General features: G+C 42.2%; 1 protein-coding gene across 1 annotated transcript in view; it reads right to left on the reverse strand.

Annotated features, from left to right (window-relative positions):
* rims2a (regulating synaptic membrane exocytosis 2a) overlaps positions 1-21,256 on the reverse strand; it is a 140,193-nt gene that overhangs the window by 60,889 nt on the left and 58,048 nt on the right. Inside the window, 6 exon segments of the mRNA XM_035672333.1 lie at positions 102-136; positions 138-246; positions 442-539; positions 2,168-2,287; positions 3,515-3,726; positions 12,086-13,029. Of these exon segments, the coding sequence (XP_035528226.1) occupies positions 102-136; positions 138-246; positions 442-539; positions 2,168-2,287; positions 3,515-3,726; positions 12,086-13,029 (1,518 nt within the window).

Consider the following 21,256-nt stretch of genomic DNA (forward strand, 5'->3'; position numbering starts at 1 on the left):
GCCTAACACCACTGGTCATCCAATTGCATTCTTAGCTGTCAAGTAACCTCCGACCCAACTGGTCTTGTGAAAGAGGTAATATAGTGTGGTGTGACAGTGACTGCAGCCTCACCCCTATAGGCCGTGAGACCACCAGCATCCACCTTGCGCTCAGGCTTAGATTCTAGTATGATATTGTAAACTTCTTAAATGTGGCTCCCTTCCGTACAAAGCTTCCCCATTCCACTCCCCAGCACCTGGTCACCGTGAAAACACCAGAGATACTCCAATGTCACATGGAATATTTTAATCTTTTGATGCGAGGCTGTCTGCTCGTGGTTGCAGGAAAATACACATCATTATTCACCTCCAGAAGCAATATTGAACAGCAACAACAACATCCACTAAATTTTAAAAAAATGTCTATATAAAAGTGGTGTGTGTGTGTGTGTTTTAATACCTGGTCTGAGGTGTCCAACAGTGTCTGCTAGACTTCCTTTCCTCACTTTAGTGATAAAAGCACAAAGTCTACCAGATTCTGTCATCTTGCCTCCCACCACCTGCAGAAGCAGAGAGGTGACTGGATTAGCATTGAAATACATGTTTAAACTAAACTTGAACTGTTAGTGATTCATTATAACTGCTGCCTTATTGTGTCATGCTAACTCTTCATGACAAAGCCTACAAAGTTGTATCATGTGCACTGCAGTTTGCAGAAGAACACTGATTTTTTGTCATGGCTTTAGCTTTTGCCTGCAAGGTCTGAATCCTCAATAAAAGCATTACAAGGAGGGGGTCAATGGTAGAAGTGCGTCTCTGTTTTTTTTTTAAATGTCCAGGGCTGTGCTTTGTTCCCCAGGAACACACTCTGGTGCTGCTCTGTGATTCTGTAACAGTGCAGGCCTGTGGGCTAGAGCTGTACTGTACAGTCCTGAGCTGCTGTACTCCACTCTGCTCAGCTTACATGGGCATCATACAAATAAAAATCCCTCTTAATGGCAGCTGAATGCCAACATACAAAGAAGCTTAGGGAAGTCTGCTAAATGAAATGGCTTTATGTAACAGGCAGAAGCCAGAGAAGGAGGCTTGCAGAGGAAAAGAGAGAGAGAGAGAGATAGACAGTGAGGGCGAGGCTGGCAGCCTGACTGATGGACTGACTGGCTGTATTGCCGAGTTGGTTGGCTGCTGCTGAGCGGACAGAAACGCACAGAGGCACTGAGTAGACACAAACATGCCATTTCAGGAGGTTCATTCAATCAGTAATGATTTTTCCCCATCTTGCCACTCTCTGTTCTCTCTCTTCATGGCCCACCATGCTCCTTGGGACTTTGGTTGCTCAGCTTTTTAAACCAGTGTGCACCACCTACAGATTTATGCAACCGTGAAAAGGGAAGGGAAACCAGAGCATTTACAACAAGAGAAAATCTTTTATACGCTTTGGTCAATGTAGTGACCACAGTGCAATAACAAACTGACTTAAAGGTTTAAATCTTGTGAAGCAAGAAGATGACCTAAGCCAGAAGTAAACCGAAGTAACTTATACAGATAAGATAATAAGAAAAACACACACAGTAAGAATAACATTTAAATAAGTAGGTAACTGTGATACTATTATTCAACATGTAAACACTACAATAACTGTGCAAAACAAATAATAGTTCAACTGTCAAATGTGGGCATTGACATTACTGACTGGATCTGGACTGACTTGCTGAATGCAGTTCATTAAAGTACTTAAATGTGAGTGAGTTCAGAAAATTATACAGCTCAATATCAAACGCTGCTCATTAATATTCATCAGGAACATAATCAAGTCTTTAATGAATATTAATACTGAGTAGCACTATGGTGTAATCAATAATTGGAAGCCAAGCAGAAAATCAACGAGCCACACACACAGAAAAAAAGAGGCTAAAATTAGTAGAATTATTATTAGTTATTATACCATATATTAACATAAATGTTCAGAAAACACAACACTGATAGTCACCTGTACCTGTCAAACTTCCCCAGAATTCCTGTGTATGATGTTGATATCAACTGAAGTCTATTACCAACATATAACATGCTATATTGGAAGTAGAATGATGAGGCTACAGCTGGAAGGAAATGTTCAGTATTTGGATGTTTGCTTGCATCGTACCTTCAGACACAGACAGGCAGGTAGACAGAGTCATTATGAGCTCACCTTCAGACCAAGCAGAGCTCCTGAGTCTCGAGGCACACTTCCATCTTTCATGCGCTTATTGAGTAAAATACGCCCTATTAGGCGATCCCCATCTTTGGACGGCTGCCACGTCACCGGGTGCTACAAGGTCAGAGCAACAACACACCTTTTGTTTAACAACTCATCCACTCAAATTTGATTACTTTAGACCAAAGCAGACAGCTGTCCATAGTGAAAAGGGGGGCATGGGCAAAGTATTTATTCACTCAGGAAAGAAAGTTCACACAAACTCTGTTTTTTTTTTTACATAGCAACATGCTTAATGATTTAAATTTTAAAAGATAGAATACTAAATGCCTAAACTGATCATGGACAACACAAGTAGTGTTGAGTGTTTTTTCCAGAGCTTGTGTGAACCTGCCAGTGTGAGGGTGGAGTGAGCTTCATGCAGCGCCCCATGCAGAGTAAAGCAAGCAGCCCCAACACTCTTCCTCAAACCAGCTCTTCAAACTGGAGCAGGAAGACCGGAGCCTCACTCCGGTGCTTCACTACACACAAACATACAACCACCATCAAGTGGAGTAGTGAGGGGAAAGCAGACAGTGAAAAGGGGGAAAAAAGGTCAAGATACAAGAACAAATGAAGTGAACCATGAGGTGCCAGTTCAGAGATCAAAAGGGATGAAATATAGACAGCACAGAATAAAGCCATGACACACAGATTAGGGTGAAATCACAGACGCGCAGTGAAAGGGAAAAAAGAAAAACAAATGTTTTAATTTTTTGTGCAAAACAAATCCAGTCTTCCCTGTTTTGTGTGCTTACAATCATTTGGGTTTTCCTATAAAAGTGAGTGGAAAGTTGGGCAGGGGGCGGGTTCTGTCTGGACTGTGTGCTGTGGGGTAGGGCAGCAGAGTGAGAGGGACGGGCCTGAGTAAAAGTGTTCCAACTGCACTAAACAGGACCGCTGCAGAGCAAGAACACAACATACGGAGGAGAACGAGCATGCAACTAGGAGAGACCCACATTCCTGTGTGCCATGACAAACAGAGAGGTTGTGTGTCAATGCTCTTCTTTTACAACTACTGTAAGATGTGTAGCTTCTGTTTGGGGAGCAAAACAGCAAGTACAAGTAGCAAGCAAAGAGGGTGCCCCCAAAAGACTTTTTCGGCAACACCGAGCAAGGTGGAGCCAAAACCGAAAAACAAAAAGGAACGAAATCGCAAGAGAAATCAATTTATACAACGTCAAATAAAATCCAAAAAACAAACATCTCACCTATTTACACTTAGTGACAGAGAGCAAACAAAGACTGGATGGGTAGGTCATAAATAATAATAACAAAATGCAGGCTAGATTGTCTCAGTACCTTCTCACTATGGCTATGCTCCTCGTTTAGGGTAGTGCTACTGCACGTATCAACTCCCGAGTCTTTAACCTGCGGTTCACACCATGCCAAGTCCTCTTCAAATGAGTGTCCCCCAAAGCGCACCATTTTCTTTTGCCTCTCAGATAAGGTGTGTGTCGGCTCGGACATAAATGTCTGCTCAATAGTTTTTCTTTTTCCCCTTTGACTGTCCCCTACAGGTGTGGGATAAAAACAGAAAGAAAAACAGAAAAACAACATGCAAAGGTGTAAATAAAACGAAGGAAACATGAAATGACAAAAGACTCTGGGAGAAGGGAGGGATGGGGGGAGGAGAGAGACAGAGAGAAGGGAGAGAGAGATGGGGGTTAAGGGGCAGGAGGGAGGGGGGCGGGTTCAAGGCAGGGCTCCACATGTCTCACCAAAGACATTGGGGAGGCCTCGCTGCTATGCCAAGACGCATGGTCCCACCAATGGCCATCCAAATCTCCTGTAAGGTGGGGGGAAAGGGCGTACATACACAAGAGAGGACAGCAAGAGGGACCAGTGAGGACACCACAAACCACAACATACAGACATTAACAGATACACACACACGTAATACACATACAAGACTTCCCACATTCATGTATGCACACACACACACCCACTCTCACATACTGCTCAGACTCAAAAGGTGATCATCATGTGCAACTATAAGATCCCTGCGGAGAAAGACAGATGCAGCTCAGGTAATAACAACAGAAAGGATCGATAATGATTTGACCAGCGCAACAATGTACAGTAAGGGAAGGACACAAGCCTGCATTCTCTGCCACTTCTCAGTTGTGACATTCATGACAATATTTATTATTAGAATTATATTATAATATTATATTATTATATTTATAAAATGTCTCCTCCTCTTTGCCTTGTCTTTCCTACAGGACTTAGATCCAATCTGTGTACCCGTGTAAAGATAATGACAACATGCAAACTCAACAGAGACTGGACCAGAAATCAAATTATCGTAATACTGTTCCCATTACAGCTCTCCAATTAAGAATACATTTTGTGACATTTTATCATATTTCAACCTCTATGGGGCTCAGCACTGCGTTTCACATTTGAATAAAAATAAATTTGATTTATTATGAAACATGTTGTATTGCTTTACAATACCTAGGAATATTGCTTTGGAGTACAGGACCTGGTCTTTCAGGACATCATTTTAATCCAGTAATTAACCTTTTTATATGTGGAACCTGACTCTGGATGAGGAATGGGGACAAGAATTAACAAAATTAGTGACAGAAAGAAATTAGCTTTATGGGAATTATGGGCTTCATTTTGAGAAAACTACCACTAATCCCACTTCCATATGATACTGGCTATCAATCATCACAAACATAATCTCATTTGTTTAATTTAAAGTGGAGGTGGGTCACCTTGCCTGAAACGAAGAATACCTCGGCTAACATAAAAGTTAAAACACTTTTGTGGAATAAAAAATTTTACCTTATAGGGAAAAGTAGCCAAGGTACCTTTTTTACACAGCAAATGCCCAATGTTTAATGAGCGTAGCCATTGCTTTGGCCATCATCTACTCACTAAAAGCCAAGATGCATCAAGACCTGGGTGGCTTACCACAAAAACAGTTTACTGGGACCCTATTGGCCACTTGCCATGCAATATGTTTTCCATATCTTTGTTTAAAAGGTACAGGTTTGTAATATACAAATACAATCAGAGAGGAGTATTTGTTCAAAATAAGGCTATTATTCACTCTTCTCTCTACTGGAACATTTTAAAAACTTTAAAAACTCTTTGATAGGACCCCACCTGTAAGTTCAAATCCGCAGACAACTCACATTTTGTTTAAACAAAGTTAGCATGCTGCTATCTTATCTTACAGTAGCTGCATCTGTAGGAGGGAGCAGGGCAGACCTCTAATGTGTTTAACTGGGGATTCAGATTGCAGTGCTATGCAGCCTTAACTGACCTCAATCTAAAGTGCACCAGGGAGAGCTTTTAAAGATGAGGCTCTGATTACAACTTCTGTAGTAGCACCAGTGGACACACAGCCTTGAGAAATACAGGCTGGGCAGGACTAGTGGCTCTGATGATATTACACTTACTTTCTTATTTTGAATCCAGATAAAGGGTTAGAGAGGAACTGATGGTGGTTAGACCCCTAAGTGAGGGGAATCAAAACCTGCATGACCATATGCAAAACCAACTTCATTCTACAGGATTTGCCCCGTTTTCCCACATGGATGCACAGAGCAGAGAGATGGAGAGCTATTTTAGTTTGATTAAAAGGCTTAAAAATCCAAGCTAATTAGAAAGAGTGAAAAATATTGAATCTGAAGGTGGTGCTAAAATTCTCAATGAACAGTAGTACGGAGGTAAAGAGGATTGAAGGTTGAGGTTGTCCAAAGACAGAGAGAAATCATTTCAGTTGTCAGAGAGATACTGCTGTCTGACTACTAAGAATCTGGTCATTTCTTTGTCCTGAGACCTTAATGGGTAGTGTACGTCTGCATTTAACATCCTATTATGTAGAGGTAATGGGCATTTAAATATTATTCGCTTACACTGGCAAGTCATTTTACAATTCAGTTGTGAATTTAGCTGGGAATTAAGAAATGGTCCCAATGAAATTGCCCTCATAAAAGGATGAGGTATGGTCATTTAAACAATACAGAAACCCTGTATTGGTGCTGACAGGCATTCAGTAGATCCTGGTCTTCTTCTTGTACATGTGTTGTTGTTGATACAATTGTGTGCTTGCATGAACGTACGTAGCAGTAGTGAACCTTAGGGCCACAGGCATAGGTAAGGTCATCTGAAAACACTGCACTTGTGCAACCTCCGTGCCATATACATCACAGTTCCCACACTTCACTTCCCCTGCAAAGAGCTGTAGAACCTAATGGACCTATACAGGACAGGCCTCCTTCAGGCATTATCTGGCTGAGGATTCAATCTCAGGAAAATCAGGGAACTCTGATGGAAAGGCATAAAAATAGACTCCATATGCTTCTAGATGTAGAGAGGAGGTGATGGGGGGGGCTGGAGCATACAAGGGTAAAGAGGAAGTGATTTTCAATATAGAAAAGAAGATGCTGCATGGAAGAAGAGTGCTGTGTAAAGATATTGCCACTGTGAATAAATATAGCCACATCTTCAAGTCTTCTAACAATATGAAAATATGCACACAGCTGACGCAGAAGACCTAGGTTTATTATTATTTGAGTCTTATATGCAAAGCTTTGTCCATTGTTACTCACTGTATTGTGATAACGTTGTACTCAAGTAATTGCTGATACAGGTTCTTGTTTACAACCTGACAACAGTTTAGCCATATTACCAAAAACAACCTAATTAAAGCTCAAAAAGGGAGCACAACTGAAGTTCAGCATGATTATTAGTTATAGGAATAATGGCCAAAACTATAAAAATAAAACTTTGTTTATACGTTACAATAAATTGGAATTATCCTTTAATAAACCAATGTTTTGTGTTGGTTGGTTGATGATTTAGCATATTTTTAGTAGCATTGTTTTTGCAAATTGGGACCTCGTTTGATATTTTTGAAACAGAACTGGTCCATTTGTATCCTTTACAATGTTAATTATTATATTGTACTTCTTTGGGGTGGTGTCAGCATTATTGCCCTTTGTTATTTTGATTGCGTTTCAACACAGTACTTTAATTAATATTAAAACCCATATCCATACCTGCCAAAGTAAAATGTTCTCCTCTAACTATCCATCCATCAGTCTAGAGGAGTGCTAAAACTACTTACTGTACACAGTTATGCACTGTGATAAAAAAATTATGGCTGTCCCCAGACAGGCTTTGCCCTCTGTGGCCCTCTAACCAACAGCTGACAACAGTGATTACCCTCTTTGCCTCCCAGCTGCTATTCTGTCGGCAGCATAAACACCAGAGCCCAGTTCAGCGTGGTAGACACTCTCATTGAACAAGTCACTTGCCTAATGTGTCCATGATAGTCCAAACAGCTTAAGGCCTGCATTTATGATCAGGGGGAGGAAGAAGCATCATATGAAACATCATGTAAATCACCTTAAGTTGAATGTTTTTTTGTTTATTTGTCTATTTTGGAGCTATACATAGACTAAATTTAGATGTTCTATATATATCATCTCAAGGTCACAGTTTCACCTCCACCTCTGCATGTGCTTCCTCCCATCACACTCCTCCCCCTGACCCCTACCCTTTGCCCAGTCCACCCTCAATGTCTGTCAAAAAGAATCTGAGTGGGCGCCTGCATGGAGGTATGTGCAGCCTTTCCCCTTTCTTTCCCCTGAAGCTTTATTACCAGTGGCACGGCACAATTGGGCACTGATCCCCAGCGAGGCACTGTGTGGTTTTCAGGGAGCAGGAAACTCATCACGGCCATAAATTGTGAGCATCAGCAGTCTGCACCCAGCCCTGCCGTTTCGCCCCGACTCCAAAGCCCTGCAAAGTGCTGATTCAGGGCGAAGGCAGAGCGCAGGCAGTGGCGGAGTTCACCACCAGCAGGCTCTCCATCACTTTGACAGCTCAATAAAAACCAGTGTAAACTATTAATTGGATCATTAATTATTGATGCTGTTTTTACTACAATTCAAGGGGCGAGAGCAGAAAAGAGGCAGGAGTGAAACTGTGTATGTTTAAACATAGTCACCATGCTAGGAAGGTGATACAGTGTCATGTTAAACCTCTGGGGGAGGCAGATCTTAAAACTTAAACTTATATTCTAAAACAATTCTATTATTAAGCACACAGTACTTATTAAAAGGTATTAAAGGTCAAATTAATAAGAAGATTTTTCTAATATCTAGCTTGAGAGCGGACACTTGAGAGCAAACCCTTACTGAGGTGCAAAAACTGATCCCAAAAGCCATTAATGAGGATGTAAGTTAGGCTGTCAATTCACAATGTCCACCTCTCTGCTGTAGTTAGCCAACCAGCCTCTCCTTTTCTGTCTGTTCGGCACTATTATGAGACTGCATGTCAGGGGAATCGATAAAGAGGAAAACACAGGGAGAGGACCATCGCGATAAATCAGTCTCCAGCGCTCGCAGGCACGAGCCAGGCCCATTACAGCTGGCACACCCTCCCTCTCCTACAGTCTCCCCCCGCTCCCTCTTTCCCCCCGGTCTCCCCTCCTTCTCATCCCATCAAGCACTCCTCCTCCCTCAGCGGCCCCCTCAGGGTATTAGCGATTTGAGAGCATGACATGCACCCTGCTTGGCCTGCTGTTACACACCCATCTCCTGGCCCAGTCAAGCTGAGTGCACAAACCCCAAGACGCTGATGGGCCACATATGGCCAAAAGGTGCTTTCTGCCCTCTTTTTCATCTCTGGCCTCACATACAATTACAGTTGATGTTCTTTGCTTAGCTGTTTTTTTTGTTTTTTTTGCCTGTTCTCACTCCCGGTGAGGGAAAACACTCTCTTCAGTAGCTAATCAAAGAGTGCTTGGTTTGCATGTTATAGTACATGCAGGGAGATGACTTGACTGGGTCAGCTTTTTAGAGTGAAAAATGGATGTAAATCATGATCCATGTCCTTTTAGGAGCATTTAAAACACATGTGCAACCTGGTTCAGCTACAATACATCTATGGCATTTACACAGTCATGCTAAACTTGTTCCATTTGTAAACTCTATGTACTGCCAAAACTGATTTTTCTTGGCTGTTATTATATTTCAGAGTACAGACCTGACTGTATTATATGAGGTTTTTATTGATTATATTAATACACTCCAGAATGTCACATGTCCAAATCTGGGGCCTAGAGTTTGGATCCCCTCTCTGCTGTCTGTTACATAATCAAGTCTACTTTGACAAAGTGCAAACAAGGACACTCTTGTCTAAAATATATGCTTCAATTCTACTAAACCTTTTATCAGACTCCCTGCATGCACCATGCCACAGTAGCCTTAGTTATATAATAAATTAATCAAACTGCCAATTATACCTAAATAACGACCAAAGATAGCTCACCATAATCAGCAGTCCGAGGATGTTCTGTAACTAGTATGGAAAGCTATACTTATTCAGGTCAACAGTTCAACTCTTTGCTTTGTTTTTCCTCTGCCTCCTCCACAGGCTGACCTGTGGAGGAGGCAGACAGAAGCAGACAGAAACAACAGAAACTCTGACCCTCAAAACAGCCTGCTTTTCTCCCTATTTTTGTTCCATGGCTACCTGTAAACCAGGAAACTCCCACATCAATAATGTAGTGCCGGTGCTGGGCTGCTTCCTTTCGTGAGGAGAACAGTTACATAACAGAGCAGACCAACGAATTCCTCCCCTCTTTTCTAGTCTTTGGGGTATGTGGCAGACACTTGGTCTAGTGCTACTTACAAAAGCAAACTGTGCTACTGTACCTTCCTCCTTCCTATCTTTTATTCTTCTATTTGCCAAATCTGCCTCCTCCTTTCTTCGTGTTTATTACTTTTAACATTTCTAAGGTAAAGGCTTCCGTAATTACAGGTTTGACAACAAAATCAATTTGCAATTACGACAACTGTCAACCAGGTGGAGCAGTCAAGAAGCTAACAGCCTAAACAATTGCTTTTGATGTTGATTCTATGCAAAGTGGCATTTAATTCAGTCACTCTGACTGTTTGCTTGCCAGTGCGTGTTTATAGACTTGGACAAGTGCGCTTGTGTCTCCAAGCAGGTAGGACATTTGCCACGAGCAATCTGATGTCCATTTCTATTTAAACAGCAGGACAGGCCAGGCTGAGCCAATACTTAGCATGCCACCTCAATTAGGTACACTGCAGTAAACTGGACCCACTGTGTGAAGACATAATTCACATTATTATTTGAATGTTTAAACAACAAGAAACAAGAAAATCAACAGCAGAATATGCAGTGAAAAAACCTAGAACTACTGTTCTGTATAGGGGTCCATAAATCAAGATATGACATACCCTTTTTCAGGGTTTCTGCGGGTTTCAACAGGTTTCATTTAAGAAATTTTAAGACCTTTCAAGACCATTATAAATGCAATATTTATATTAGATTTTTAAGTGTGAAGAATATGAGGAAAATCGGTATTTGTTCCATGTCAGTTTCATTTTGTAGTTGTTACAGCCTGATCAATGGACATTTTTCCATCACTTTATACAGGTAAGGTAAACTTCATTAATACAATACATTTTTAATACATTGCAAAATCATATTTAAGATGTTTCAAGAAATCCTAAATCCTAAAATTAAGGTTACTGGATTTTGTACTTTTGAGACCCCGCAGAACCCCAACCCATCATTTTTTGCTCCCTTCCCTACTGGACTGAAACATAATCCAATTTTAATTTAATGGGCGACTGTACCAGGAGTAACATCCACAGTGTGGTAACAAAACAGAATGGGAGTCAAGAAGTCAAGGCTAACGGAAGATAGTGCAGGAAAACCTATAGTCACCCTCTGCTCTTCTGCTGCCTTTTGATAATAACATCCACCAATTCATATGCTGCAGTGATGACATAAAACTACTGAATAAAATACACTGCAATTGTTACTATCTCAGCTCACCTTGGTCCACTAGACACCCACACCCTCTCCCTGCTTCCCTCTGTCTGTTAGTTATGTAACAGTGTCCATTAGAACAGACTGATCGTGTAAAACAGCTGTGGTAGGACCTGGCAAAGTATGCCATAAGATAATCGCAAAAGAAGAGGGCCTTGAGAGCAGCAGCTTTACATCCATTCAAATCTCAGTCACACACATAAACACCCAGCCACACCGAAACATATCTGACAGGTTCATGAGCGCATAAGCCTCCTCCTCGAAGGCACGAGAGCTGTTAGAGTAGATTCATAGATAACACACATAAAACGCAATAGTGCATTGCACATACGCAGGGCTCATTGTTTTCAGTTTCTGAAGATTTTTCCTGAGAATGCTGGGATATTAGAAAAGAAGAACATCATTTTAAATCACTGTTACCACATCCGTCAAACACTGTTGTGTTTTCTGTTAAAAGAACTCACTGTTCATCACAGTTTATAATAAAGAAGTTCTTTCAAGAAGTGCTAAGCTCAGAAAATGAAGAGATAATACAAATGAGCAGCTTATTATGCACCAACGTCACTTTAAAGAAAAAAATATTTAACTGTAAATCTAAAAAAATGTGGAAAAAAACCCCAGATTTTTGTAGCATCGATCATTTTTTTCAGCGGTTCTATCTAAAAAACACAGATATATTCAAAGATTTTTTTTCTGGAAAATAATGAGCCCTACACATACAAATACACATATAAATACATACAAACATACAAAGCACATATAGAGACTGTAGACTGGGGAATCTGAAGGTTATATCTGAGTCAACAGCTGCAACAATCAATATCAACAATAATTACATTATAATTAAATGTAATCTGTCTTTCCTGACAACAGCATTATGTGAGTAATACTAGAAAAGGATGGCTTTATAATTGCATGAAAAAGCAACTGAGAAATGTGCATTTATACTAAGTAACACTAAACAACTACAGTTAAACACTGAGAAAGTAGCAGAAAGAGAGTAGACTGAGTGAGATTGTTGGTGTGTGTGGCCCCTACCTTTCTCACTGACTGACTCACTCTCTATCTCCACATCCTCACAGCTGGTGTACTCCGGTGTGGTGGCCAGCTCCTCCTCCGAGCTGCTCAGCGACACCTGCCGCATCTTTCCTCCCTTTTTGGTTTTGTGGGGCTTGGGGGGCGGCGGGCGCACAGACTCTGACTGGTCCGAGCTGAGAGAGTCGTTCCTCAACATGCTCTCCATCTTCTCCCTCTTAGTCTTGCGGACAGCTGAACTGGGGTCCAAGTGGTGTTGCTGCCTCCTCATGGGATCCCCACCCAGGTCACCTCTCCGCAGGTCACCAGATCGGTCACCCAACACAGGGCTACGGTGCGGCGTTGGGGGGCTGTGGTTAGATGTTCTGTGGCCTCCGAGGCCGGGACCCATTGGCCCAGGGGAGGAGCGGTCGACGGAGTAGGAGCGCTGTCCCACCATAGGCGGCCGGCGCTCGGTGAGATGCTGACGGGACAGCCGGATGGGGCCTGGCTCATCCTGCTCCGTGTAGGCCAGGGAGACATCACTATGACGCCGTTCGTGCCTCAGGCGTCCCACCTCAGCGTGCATCCTCATCTGCTCCTCGTACGGCTGTGGCTTAACAGGATAGCGTGCCAGGTTGGGGTCGCTGCGATAGCGCGCCTGGAATTCCTCCTGCCGCTGCCGCTGGAGGTCATACTCGCTGGGTGGTCCATCTAGCTCCTGGTCCAGCGGGTATTCCTGGGAGTGCCAGCGTCCCGGGCCCCGCCGGTCCCGGTAGCCCATCCGTGCCGCATCCACATCTGGGTACATGTGTGGGCCCCGCGGAGCCCGCCGAGGGTCCCCATCCCCATAGTCAGACGGTGATCTGGGCATGCCGCCGTCCGTCGGGGCATACTGTGAGTGGTCACCCCCCTCCCTTTGGTCGTATTTTTGGTTTGGATCCCTGGATGCAGATGGGCTTCGTTTCCTGTAGATAAAGGAGAGGGGAACAAAAGAGTGGAATTTAGTGGTTGGTTCACATTGAACTGGATGTTCTCTGATTTGGTTAATATATTGTATATAACTTGGCTTATTTCTGAGTGCAATAAAAATCATGTGTGAAAAAGAACTGAGGTTTGGTTTGTGTGTGCGTGTTGATACTTGCTTAATTAAATTTCCATATAGAGTGTCTGCCTGTGTGCCGGAAATGTGAGGTATCAGTCAGGCATTAGCCTCACAGGGCTTCATAACACATCACTGTATAACTCTGCTGAGGCTGATGCCTTCAGTCTGTAGTCTATAGCTTCACTTTACTTTGCCCTGCACTGCGTAGGCTTCAGTCCCTGTCAAAACCTGATGAAAGCCTGCTCCGTCTCTGTCACACACACACATACACAGAAAGAGAGAGAGAAATGGGACTGAGCAGCAGGATGCAGCACCACTCCCTCGTTTCACTGCAATAGACTCTATATTTATCTATAACATGATTTTTCAGGAAGTATGTGTAAGGAAATCATACTTCTTGAACTGACCTAATTAAATATGAGGTGTAACACATGTAGCTTTGCAACCTGCATTCTCTACACAAAAACAGGAATTTACATTAAAAAACAATGCAGTTAAATTCCTCTTTTGGTTATTTAATTTGATTAAGAAGGTTGCACAGACTTCACACAGACAATGTTGTATCTAATATTAATCTAATATTTGACTCTTTTAGTGCCATAGGCAATCTTTCATTTTCACTGTGATAGCAGCTGATTACTTTGTTGATATAGGTGCTTAAATCATCATCATTTGCAATGCATTATAAACAACAGGAAGATACAAGATTAACAACACAGCCTGCCTGGATATGACCTGTTTGTATTTCCAAATTAATAGTGTAAGTATGTGTGTGTGTGTGTGTGTGTGTGTGTGCACGGGGGAGAAGGATGATGAGGAACCAGACAGTATACTGAGAGTAGTGCACGGATAAATGATTCAGAGTTTCACAGATTGTATCTGCATGCACAGTACAATGGACATGAAGGACTGCAGAGAGCCAATAACAATGTGGCTGACTTCTGTCTGAATTTATTAAGCTCAGGGAAAGGTGCCCATTCATTTATCACTTTTTTCCTTCTGGTGAAACCATCAAAATGTCAGAACTTACTAAACATTAAAATACACACTTAGCAAGGGTGTACAGTAAAATCACAACACTGAACTATTTCATACCTTTTGTTTCAAACATCTAAAATCATGTGTCCTGGTCTTGATAAAATATATCAGTCCTCTTTGTTACAAGTAGTAAAATTTATGTAAAAAAGTTATGTTGTAAATCATGTGATAATAACTTGCTAAGATGGATATTTTCAAGTATGGTTACAGTCAGGAGCCCCATATTTCTATAATTAGCTATCAATCATTTTATCATTGTCCGAATGTCAAAAGGGAAACCAGCCAGGAAGTAGATGAAAAGGCTGGATGAGGCTAACTGTGCATTAATGCATTTATTCTTTTGTTGAGAATCAATTATTCATAAGCCACTTTTCTCCTACATTTCTCCCACTTTTCCTCCAAAATAATAATGACATTTTGGTGAGGAAAACGCTCTGTGAAGCATCCCTTTAATTTTGTACGTGACAACTTTCCATAAATTTCAAAGGGCTTCATAAATCACTGCTGCCAGCCTTGCTCAGTGGCCAAGGTAAGGACTCCTCACATGATGATTGGCTGATTCACTGAACCACAGAGGAGGTTTGGTCTCTGCCTACTGGATCACAGACCATTGGGTTAGTCTGAGTATAATGAATGCACAGTACAATAGATATCAGCGCTGTGGTGAGGCACGTGGAAAAGATGCTTTGTGTTCTCTGTGTTGAATTTCTATGTCAAACACTGAATAATTTTACTAAAGTGAAGTGCCAGCCTTAAGGAAAGACAGAATGATGTATGAGTGCTGTCTATAGTTCATGAACTATTGTACAGCTAAAATATGGGCTGTTACAGAGGGGCAGAAGTTGAGCAATAGTGTGGTACAAAATGTGCATTTCAGCAACACTGGTACATAAAAGCAAGATTTACTTGATAGCAGAGATGACATAATAACATAGGTGCATGGTCCAGTTACATAAAAATCCCAAAATATACCATACAGCAAACAGATACACATGCTACAGATTTAATGCTTTATTGAATCTCAGCTGAGATTGACTACTTAAACTTTTTTTAAAGCTGTACCTATAGCTGTATTTTACCTACTGTTCAAATGAAATGTATATGTGAAAGGGATTGCATGTTGTGATGAGAATTCTCTCTCAACTGTGCAGTTCCCCTCAGCCCTGCAGTGCAAAAATGCTCTGAAAACCCCCTTTACCTGCCAAGTACCAAACCAAGTTAGAGACCAGCTAAAGAGACAGATTTTTCCCTCAGAAGATGGTGGAGAGCAAAAGAGAACTAAAAGGAGAGTACATTGGACTTAACCATGACTCCACGTAAATGCTAATGTTGCTCCATGTGTGCTGGATAACTAAACAACTGTTTGCTAACCTGTTCACCATAACAACAACAAGAGGATAATATGTCAGTGTTGTGTTTATAGCTTGTTTTGCTGCCCCAAAATGGCCAGAAAACAATCAACTCCTTCAATCAATTAAATCGTCTTTAAATATTATACTCACACATATATGTTTCATATTAAAACTATTAGACATATTAAAGATAACTGAATCAAAGGAGTCCCTGCTAGCACTACTAACACTGAGAATGAATATGTTACTGTAGCTCTATGCACTATACAATATCAGTCTGCCTATCAGGATGCCAGTGTGACCTGTTTCTGCAGCATGTATTGTGGAGTAGGCAAGAAGTGATGACTGCTACTGTAACTTTGTTTTGGAGTTTACTTTCTCCCCTTTAGCCTTTAATGCAGCTTTTCAAACAAAAAGAATACTGATTCACTCAATAGCATTATTAAAAGTTTCTTTTTAGATTAGCCTTTGTAAATACCTGGTATAGGGAATGTTTGTCATTATTATCAGAGTGATTTCTTGCAAATGGAGTGCAAAAAAACATTTCAGCATTGTAGTGGAAACATGCAGACAACAAAAACAAGATTAATGGATGTGCACTTTAATGAACACATCCTTATTTACAACAAAGACCTAGAGGAAGTCTCTGTGATGCTGCTAGCTCACACAAGTGACCTCTCCTTCCTGCTTCACATCAAAACAAATGCCTCCAATCACCTCAGCATCCAAACACAGCCTCACTAGTGATTCAGACGCGGCTGGAGGAACGCATGAGGGTTGCTGCATTATTCATGATTTGCTCCCGGACACTAACTGAGCAGCGCTTCATTCACAAATCCAAAGTGAAGCGGCAGCAGAAATTATATGCTGGAGTAGGGGACAGGCGGCGTGACTTGGATGGGAGCAAATGTAGAGTGGGGGATGGGCGAGTGTGTGATGAGCATGAGAAACATCTCTTTATAGTGACTCCATGATGATAGAGGGTCGGAGTTACGTGTATGGGTGCACGTGTTCACATGTGCATGCCTCTGCGTTTGTAGCTGTGTGTGTGTTTTATGTGTGCTGCACTGGCTGCTGCCAAAGAAAGGCTTCACTTTGGCTCTCAGCATGTCCTCAGGGCCTCAGGCTAATGTCCCCTTTGGGATGTTGTCTTGAAATCTTACACCCTGAACACACACACATGCACCCAGAACATGCGCATAGCAACTACAACAAACATTAACAAACTGCCCTTTGACGAGCTCTAACTCATCTTGACACAAGTATCACATTTCCCTGCTCCCGTTTAGCCTTGTATGTCCTTCCTGTCCAAACAGAGAAATGTCTATAGCAGCTAGCAAGCTAACATCGACACTCCGCTCCATCAGCATCTGCATCAACACTGTTGGCCCTAAACCTTCCCTACGTACAACAGAGAGTTGGTGCACTGTGCATTATTCCCCCATTGCTCCAGCTGCCACTGTTACTGTAATAGCCTCTCTGCAGATACCTCTGAGCCCTCCACAGCTCTGCCATGACACACTCTGCTGATCTTAGATTTGCATTGCATCCTCAGTGACACAGACAGAGACAGAGAGGGGAGAGACAAAATGCGAAAAGGGAACAATGGGAATTAGAAGAAGCACAAAAAAGGGAAGATGAGAGTTAACTGTGTCCTATAGCTAAACGTGCAGCTGGTGTGCATGGTGCATTCAGACACACTTGTCAGGCTCAGGCATAAAGTGGCAGGATGGGACATCATGGGATCGTGATGCTTGTAATTCTGCGCAGAAGCCTGCTTGCTGCAATGATTGAGTCACGAATTGCACAGTGACGTACTCCCTCCATCACATCCCTTTATATGGCAAGTTGCGTGTGTGATGTCACCACGGACATGGCACTGAGCTGCAGCAGAAGGCAGCGCGGTGTGCAGTAAATCAACCAGCAGTGGATCATCCTAACAGGCCAACAATAGAGAGGAATGTTCATTGTCTGCACGGTACAGTGTGGGAATACAGGCAAGAGCCGTTCTGTACTGTGGGAATAACAGCAGCCCTCGTTAATGCTGTTGTCCTATTCTGAGCTATCTATAGAAATCCTCTGCTGTGACAGTGTGTGAAGTATCAGGCCCTGTTCAGCTGATGACAAGGACGGTGATGACAATAAGATTCAATTCAGTGAGGGTGACAGTGGTTTCACTACATGAAGGACTTTTTTACGGGGAATAAAAGATTCATGCACCTATGACAGATAGCATCGACATACTTTTGGGTCCAATCACTGTAATTTCTGATATCTGAGCATGAAAAAGTATAATGAAAAGAAGTGCAGAAAGCATCTTTGTGGTGCAAAGGAGCAAACCGTCTTGAATTGTAAACCATAAAAACCACAGGCGTTTTTAAGATGCAGTGTAAACATGGCTCCTGTTTTTGCTTTCAGCACAGCCTTAAACACCTCCAGTGATCTGAAGGTAATTCCAATATTATAATCATCTTTTTAAAGTACACTCTCCTTATCAAAAGCAGCATAATGTATCAAATCCATGGCTCACAAAAATCATGGGATTACACTATGCCCCCGAAAGATTAAAAAGTGTGACCCTAAAAGATTAGAAGTGACCCGACATGCTCGCCGTGATAAAACCTTTATATGCTGTTATTTTCCGCAACACGACACAAAAAAACAATCGGTGAAACTCCCCGACGCAAAATAGTGTAATGAGGAGGTCTGTGAGTGGTGTCCCGGTCTGCATCATTAGATGTGTTCCTGCTCTGACCTACTGACAGGATCTGATCAGAAACATCCACAGCTAGAGGAGCTATAGAGCTGATCAATTGACTGTATAGTGAGAACACTTCAGCCTGAAACCTTCTCTTTCACACAAACACAGTCCATGATCTTTATGGTATACTAGCGGGTGGCTGGCTAAAATGAGTATCTTATCTTTGGTTAAAAAATTTGATGCACTTGAACACAAATATAAAACAATAACAGTATAATAATAGCACCGCATACTATAGACCAAAGGCAGTTTTAGTAGAGTTGCAGGTTGTGTGCTCTATTGCATTTTATTTAGGACCTGGGAGCAGACATGTCTGTGATTGGTCAAACAGTTTACATATTTAATGCACCACAGCAGACACTTTAAATGCAAAGCATCATAACCAAGCATAATTAATTGTGGAAGCAAAAAATGGGATTGTGATTATGTGATTTGCCTCTCTATCTCATTCTGTCTGCCTTTCTTTCCTCTCCTCCTCCTCTCACAGCTACTGTAATGAAAAAGATAAGAGAGAAAGAAAATGTGGCTTTTAAGTGAAGAATTCTAAAGTTAGTGAATTAGACTATGTGGACTTTTGTCCCCACACCCATTTGCCCAGAGGTTATGTTGTGATATTCCATTTAAAACCAAAGCCGTGCCACAAGCACAGAGATCGATAACTGAAAGACAATGAGTGATGAACCCTTCACAGATGTTGCCGGTTTCATGCTCTCAGCTGCGTGTGTAAGCACCTCGACACATGTACACACCGACACACACTTATTCTCTCACCACAATACCCTCGTTCAGCATTTCATAGATACTAGCTTTTTGTGATTCCATAAACAGTAAGATGCTATGATGAATCTGCTGCTCTCTAATCCTGCTGTGACAATTATCCCTGAGGCAAAAAACTAGTTCAGAATTAACTGTAGATGTTACAGGAAAAAAGGGACTGATTCTACTGCACAAATGCATAACTTACTGTACCTTCATAAGGTTATAATGACTTACAGAGATATAGATACATCAACTGCCAATTACAATTATCTACAGGAAACACAATATATATGACACACTATTATACATATAACACATTGCATTATTACACATTCTATATCCAAACTGCTTAATATAATTAATTATAAATTGCAGTATATATTATAAGATGTAAGCAGCCTTACTGAGAGTAAGCGTCAGATCCTGGGATGTAGCTCAGTTCAAATCTCTGCCTGGCTGCTCCACGCAAACACATGGCTTTCTGCGTACAAACCGTTCACAAAAGCAGCTCAGTCCAATCCAAACTACCAAGTACCGGGGCTGGCTCTCAGCCTACGACCAGGCCCTTGTTGTTTTTCCAGTCCTTTCTCCTCCAGCACAAAAAATGTCCTTGTTTTATTTCTAGAAGGCTATGGATGATCTTCACACAGCAGCAGTAAATGTAGTATGTGTGTGACACCAGCTCTGTCTGCTCTGCCTCCGCTGTTGCTGAAGAAACATGTTAAATAAGAAAGCCAAAAGCAATCAAGGTGAAAATGCAACGCTGCCCCCGTGGGGATTGTGCCACCTCTACTTTGCGGATAATGGAGAGAAGTCAAATGAGAACAAATGAGTGGCGCTGTGTTGCAGATCTCTCTGCTTCGAGGGAATCTGGCCCACTAATGACAACAATACATCCTGGAATGGCCTCTATTGAAATGAGATAACCAGAAAGAAAGCAAGAGTAGAAGAAAAACAAGCTGAATGTGTGGATCTCAACCGAGAGCAATCAGAGAAGAAGACACGAGAGGAGGAAAAACGTCTCTAACAGTCCATTTACAGATGCAGCATCACTCTCCTTTCCAAGACTTACTGAGGCGGCCGCTGTGTATGTGGGACGCCCCTTGGAGTAAAAGAAACACATCCAATCCCCTTGTTACCTAGTACAATCAAACCGAGTTAAAATCCTGCAGCAATCCGACAGTTTAGCTGCAATTACTACTATCCAAATGATATTGTAGCATCAGCATGACCTGCTTTGTTTCTGACTGTCTGCTGCGTCCACAGTGCTGGATGTGCATACATGGCACAGTTTATGACCCTGCTGCAAAGGCTTCTGGGGCCTGAAAGTGAGCTGACTTTCGGGTTTAATACCATCATCATGTGATCGCTACGATTGGCTGGAGTTCGAGCAGCGACCCCGTCCAACCCGATGGCAGCTCAGTCCTCTGCCTAGGAAAGGATTACATTCCTTGGTTGATTACTGGCTGAAATCTATCACCAATCACAAGCAGAGCAGGTCTCACCTAATCTCGTTCAGCCTGAGGCCTTATGATCCTTAAACTGAACAAAATACATGGTTTATGTATTTTATTTTTTTATCTACAGGCTGGATTTTCAGGCATCAAATCAAATACAGAGGAGGGGGGGAGAGAGAGAGAGAGAGAGAGAGAGAGAGAGATTTCACTACCCCATAATTTCTGTGCATTACAAAACGGATCAAAGACTTTTTTCCTGCTTCTGCACCATGATGACGTAGCTGGTTTTCAGTGACCTGGTTTGATAAGTATACTTGTGTGTGTGTGTGTGTGTGTGTGTGTGTGGGTGGGTGGCTGTATTATGAGTGACTGTATCGTGATGTTGTTAAAGTCTTTGTCTTCACTCTTCTGCCTCACCTCTTTTCACATCTGTCACCATGTTTTTCCAATCGCTTTCCCTACTTAGTTCCTCCCTCCTGAGGGTCGGTCTCTGAATTGGACTGATGATACACTGCAAGGGTATGTTGTGTTAGTGATGGCGGTGGTGACAGCTGACTGACAGGAGCATGGAATCAGGGAGGGCAGGTGGGCGATGGGTTGTTGACACAGCGTTTCCCAGGATGGAGGTTGGAGGGAGGTGTTTTATCAGCACAGAGTCAGGGATGGGGCCAGGGTACAGGACTCTAAGTAGCTTTGAGTGGAGTGTGCATCTGACTGCCACTC

Source organism: Morone saxatilis, unplaced genomic scaffold, assembly GCF_004916995.1.
Source record: "Morone saxatilis isolate NCDOM2014 unplaced genomic scaffold, NCSU_SB_2.0 Contig24, whole genome shotgun sequence".
Lineage (NCBI taxonomy): Eukaryota > Metazoa > Chordata > Actinopteri > Moronidae > Morone > Morone saxatilis.